Source organism: Erpetoichthys calabaricus, chromosome 17 (assembly GCF_900747795.2).
Source record: "Erpetoichthys calabaricus chromosome 17, fErpCal1.3, whole genome shotgun sequence".
NCBI lineage: Eukaryota > Metazoa > Chordata > Cladistia > Polypteriformes > Polypteridae > Erpetoichthys > Erpetoichthys calabaricus.
In genome coordinates, this window is record NC_041410.2 from 12,033,393 (window position 1) to 12,039,392 (window position 6,000).

General features: G+C 35.8%; 1 protein-coding gene across 3 annotated transcripts in view; it reads left to right on the forward strand.

The window, feature by feature from the left end:
* The window catches only part of secisbp2l (SECIS binding protein 2-like), a 68,503-nt gene extending 62,738 nt beyond the window's left edge, over positions 1-5,765 (forward strand). For all 3 annotated transcript variants that reach the window (XM_051920669.1, XM_051920667.1, XM_051920668.1), the window contains 2 exons: positions 156-375; positions 3,600-5,765. In XM_051920669.1, the coding sequence (XP_051776629.1) occupies positions 156-375; positions 3,600-4,201 (822 nt within the window). In that variant the 3' untranslated portion in view covers positions 4,202-5,765. The remainder of the gene's footprint in view (positions 1-155; positions 376-3,599) is intronic.
* Positions 5,766-6,000: the final 235 nt, after the last annotated feature.

Below are 6,000 nucleotides of genomic sequence, written 5' to 3' on the forward strand. Positions count from 1 at the left end.
GAAACTGTTCCTGATTTGAAATTACCTCTTCATAGAGCACTATATTGTTTTTATTAGTAAATTCATTTTTACCATTTCGTTGTTTCTGTAGTATAAGCATGTTTGAAGAAATTTAAGTTTCATTCATTTTTTTCCTTTTTTTTTATTTATTAAAGACCTTGTTTAATAAGCTGGTTTCGCTAACAGAAGAGGCTAGAAAAGCCTACAAGGACATGGTGTCAGCTTTGGAGCAGGAACAAGCAGAAGAAGCCCTGAAAAACATCAAGAAGGTTCCTCACCACATGGGCCATTCTCGAAACCCTTCAGCAGCCAGTGCCATCTCATTCTGCAGTGTCATTTCAGAGCCTATCTCAGAGGTTAACGAGAAGGAATACGGTGAGTTTTCTGCATCGTGCTCTTTGTATTGCTTCACTCCACACATTTATTTGTCTAACTTTGCCAGTGCTCCATTGTACCAGAGGCTAACTTGGGCTAACCCGTTTGTGTTATTTATAAAAATGGTTAAGAACACAGTTAAATCTGTGCATTCCTGCACTTCCAGTCCATCTAGGTGAGCTCAGTCTTTTTATATAATAAAAAACAATAGGTTCTTTACAAAGCATTTCAAGAATAGAGTTCAGTAGAAGAAATCGGGCAAATTGCAACTAGATTACCTACAGACATGTAAATCCTGTTTTTTAGAAATGTGCTGACATCAATAAATATAGTCATTAAATTCCTGCTATAATGTTTACTCAGTGTCAGATGGGTTGTTGTCGATCACATCTCTGGTTCAGATGATGTGAGTTGCAGACTGGACTCTTGACCAATGAATGAGAGGGAGAGGCAGGTCTTCAATTTTAAAGCACAGCCTCATGTTAAAGATGTTTGTGGACTACTTTAATTTTCTGGATTTATTTGATATAAATCAAATGCATTGTGCGTGTTGTAAGTATTCAACCAAATAATGTGTGATTTTTAAATTAACATATTTGGTATAGTTAGGTGTTGGTTAGAGATGGTTACCATTAGATGCTTTTCTGTCAGTAACTTTCTCTGTTTTCAACAAAAACATGAGATTAAAATTGTTTCTTGGTCATCACTACAAACTATATGGGGTAATGTTTTAGTTTGGGAAAATGGTTCAAAGGTTTTAACAGAAAATAAGCAGGCAAGAATCAGAGAGGAAAGGTCCAATACTTCAATTGTTTACTTGTTCAAATATAATATCAGTTACATACAATATAATAGCAATATACATGCAGATATAGGAATTGTACTATTGACTTACAGTAATATATATAAAGATATATGATTTATACTATTGACTTACAGTAATACAGATATGTGAATTATACTATACTTACAGTAATATCAAAAGACCCAGAGCCATCATCCTAGACCAGTAGACTGAGGGAGCCCGCGTGTCAGTCTCGTCAGAGGATCAACTCGTGAGCCTGGTCCAATACCGGGCGGTGTGCACGCTCGCCACGGTTGAGCTTCCGAAGAAACTGAGGGCGGAACCTTCCCTTATATACTAATTGAGTGTCCTTACCCAAAATGGCTTACGTGTAAGCAGTGTATACAGAAGTGATCAGTTTCAGCACACACCCTTCCACGGGACGCAGTATTGTTTTTCTTCTACTTGGCCCTCACTGAGATGGTGCCTAGTATCAGAAGACACACAATAACAAGCGTTGCTTGCAATGAAGCCCCTCGAAGTGAAAAACAAGTACATAGCCTTGACTGTATTCCCATAACATTCTGAAACTCTTTATGAGAAGCAAGTTTTTGCACATTCTTTCGCTATCATCCCAAACATTCCAATCTTTGTAGCTGGTTGTGCACTGAAGCGACCAACCCCCCCTCTTACTCCTTTATTTCATCCCTTCTCCTGTTACAGAGAAAACCTTTTTTATTACAGGTAATATATTAAAAAAATACATTTTTGGGGGAGTATTCCTTTAAGGAATTTGCTTCTCTGCCATTTGTACATTTTGTGTAGCAGCAGTTTGTAGAGCATTAATGTACTACACATATGCTGAACTTCACTATTAACTAAGTTGAAAGTGAAAATTATTAACTTGTAATTCTATAAAGGCTTTTAGTGATTATCCCCTTACTTAGTCTAAATTTGTGTAGGACTTTTTAAAAAGAGAGGTTAAGGATGTTTAAGAAAACAAAGATTAAGGAGACATGAGTGAAGTGTTTAAAATGATGAAGGGAATTAATCCAGTGGATTGAGACTGACTTTAAAATGAGTTCATCAAGAACATGGGGACACAGCTGGAAACTTGTGAAGGGTAAATTTCACATAAACATTAGGACGTTTTTATCTTCACACAGAGAACCACAGACACTTGGAGTAAATGACCAAGTAGTGTGGCAGACAGTAGGACTTTTAGGGACTTTCAAAACTCGACTTAATGTTATTTTAGAAGAATTAAGTGGACAGGACTGGTGGACTTTGTTGGACTGAATGGCCTGTTCTTGTCCAGATTGTTCTAGTGTTCTATGCCTTATACTTTGTAAGTGTGCAACCATCTTCACATCATTCACTTTGGCTCCTCAATGCATAAACCAAATCACATGCTTTTTTAATCACATCAGATGGGCCCCTATGCATTGCTACTTTATGGTGGCCTTGGACACCCCTCAACCAATTCTACACTGGCTTTGGAAATTGCAGTTTGCATATGACAGTGGTATCTCAGTAGTGACCTTGCAGAGGGGGTGTTGTCATTGGCCAGCCAGTTGCTTTAGTATGGGTTGTGCAAAGTGCAAATATAAATTATTCATATCGGTGACTGCCTAAATTATTTAGAAATAGAAGCAGAAATTTTATTTATAAAATGCTCATGTATGTCCATTTGTGTATTTATAAAAAAAATCCATAAGGTGCTTTTGTTGCCTGATTAGGAAATGCTTATTTTGTGTTTTTCTTTAGAATCAGTGGTGGAATAGAAGGGGCTGGGAAATCCTGTATGAGCTAAGCTTAGCTTTGTAGAGGATGCCGGCTGAGCGCCAAGTGATCAGTTTATGTAACTGTATGCTTAACTGAGTAGCTCCAGTCAGCTCCACTGAGCCACCACAGTACAACATTTACAGTTTTAGATATGAAAGCATGTTCTAATAATACCAACAAGCTTTTTTTGCTGTAAATCTTAAACTTTCATAAATTAAAACACTGCATTCATTTTATGTTTTTGTAAGCTTTTTGTTATTAAAATAAAGTCCTCTTAAATAGCAATGTAAAATGTTTGCACTGCAGTAACAAGTTGTGTTGCATGTTACTTACCACATGCAAATAATAATGTCACTGTACTATGTAAAACTGACAATAATGACCCTAAAAACCTGTAATATAAAGTTAATGCAGTGTAAAACCATATAAATTTAAATTGTTTTTTTTCTCTGAGTTAACATCAAGCTTTGTTCCAACTGTAGCTGTCCTCAGTTATCTCAGTTGTGAGGTAATGTCATACAATACAAGGCCTCATTTCATATTGGCAGTTTTTTTGTATTACAAAATTGCGATACAAAGAAATTTGGTCTTGTGCCTTCCTGTAATATTTTTGTAAACATTTTGTGTGTTTTTGTTTTTTTTTGGACATCACCAGAAACCAACTGGAGAAACATGGTTGAAACATCTGACGGACTGGAAACATCAGAGATTAAAGATCCATCCAGTCGGACTGCTGTTCCTGACAAGCCAAGTGTCACGGCACCTGATAAAGATAATGAGACATGTGCAGCTCTGCCAAGTTCCGCATCCAACTCCGTCAGTCTCCAGCCCACCAAAACCATGAATTCAGGATCAGAGAAGGATGACGGAAAACCAGACGACATCTTAGAATGGGCTTCCCTGCCAAGCACAGAGACCGGCTCGCTTGATGGCAGCTGTAGGGATTTGCTAAATTCATCGATAACCAGTACAACCAGTACTCTCGTCCCAGGTATGCTAGAAGAGGGAGAGGATGAGGATGATGAAGAGGAGGATGACTATGCTCATGAACCTATTTCTGTGGAGGTACCCCTTTCAAGTAGAATTGAATCATGGGTAACTGAAGCACAAAAAACATTGGAGAACCTTCAACTGGGCAAAAATGAAGACAGTACGGAGGAAGACGACGGAGGCCACAGCGAAGAGGAGGAACTTGAATTGCCTGAACAAACGGACACCATTGATCATAAAGATTTGCTGCTGGAAACGAAAAGCTAGAAGAAACAAATGAATTGCCTTTTGGCAAACCTCACAACCATAATCTCAGGAAAATTAGAATTAGGAAAGCTCGGTGATTCTCCAGATTTTTCCATCACCACAATTTTGGAAAGTCGTTCATCAATGAGTTGAACAAAACGTATTCCACTTCCAGTTTTTGTTTGTTGGCATTTGAAAATGAAAGAAGCTACTAATTGTAAATAATAATTATCACCAGAATATTGTATTTATGTCTTGTCAGTTATTATTTAAAATGATTAACATGCGTTGCATTTTGTTCTATTTAGCTTCAGTTTCCTCTTCTAAAGACTTTGTTGTTCATGGTGTGTTTGAGCAGCCGGCCTCATGTCTTATTTATGACCTCTTTTGTTTTGAGAGCATAGCAGCTCAACGTCTGGGGGAAGAAATGGAAGATTATGCACTTTATGTGGCAATGGCATTGTGTGTTTGTGTGTGCGCGTGCGTGCGTGCGTGTGTCAGTTGAATGTTTGCTCATGTTAATTAACACCTATTCTGTTTATATGTAATATTATATTTTGATCTGGTAATTGTTCTATTAACATATAGTGTGTTAATTGTTTATAATCTTTCATGTTAAAAAAAAATATATATATATAAAGTTTACCTCAGATTTGTGCTTGCAGACCTGCTAGGAAAACATAGAAAAACTGTTTTTATAGAAATTTTTAAATATTTTGTCTTGTTAGTGGATTACTAAACTTTAAAACTAAACTGTTTATGGAAACTTAATTAAAAAAAATACTGAGTGATGACATTTCTATAGTTTGAGCTATGATCAAATTTGTAGACCAATGGGATTGTATAGTCCTGTGGTGAATATTATTAATAATTGTCTTTTTACATTATGACAGACCAACAAAAACATGTTCACTTAGATAGATTTTATGTTTATATATATAAAAAAAAAATTATGTTGTATTCTCAGATCTTCTAAATGTATTTATTTGTAAGGAATTCTTGCATCACTCCAGTTGCTAATGCTGTTGCTTTGATAACTAAGACATAAGCAATGTATAATTTTTTTTTTCCCAAAAAAAGAAAATGCTAAAAACCATGTGTGTCCATCCTTATTACTAAGAGGATAGTTTAGAGAAATTGAATTATTTTGTTTATCCATTTATTCATCACACTTATTAAAGCAGTGGTGTGCTATTATGCCTAGAACAAATATGTGCAAGATAAACCCCCGACCCTTAATGTTTAATAATGTCATCATTAAAGTTCCGACTCATTATTGTGGCTTTTTAATATGTTCATTGAATTGAAATCTGATTCTACTGATGGATCTCTTTCTACTGTTAGTTTTATTTGCTCTAATGTGATGCTCTCCCAGCCTGTAAAGATGCCCGTTCTTCTCTTATTTTATGTGCTGTAGGTCAGCGCCACTTGGACAGAACTGGAAGTCCATTGGTAGGGCTTTTTGCTTTTCCATTATATTTATAACCCCACTAGCATTATATGGTAGTTGAGTTTAATTTACAATGCAGGGTTAACGTTTTCAATTTTGTTTTTGGTACTCTGACATCATTTGGGATAAAAACAATTCTCTATTAAAAAAAAGTACTCCTCCTAAAAATGACATTTGTTTAATATATGTATTTAGCAAAAAAAGATATGTGTTTAGCATGCTGTGAGCATATAATTGGAAGACTTGACTTATGGTTAATAACAACAGCATCAGCAATATTTATTACTATTGAGCATTTTCAGGCATTGAATTTAGCTCTGTGTTACAAGATGTTGAAGTAGTTATAAGAAAAGTAAATTTGGTAAGAATA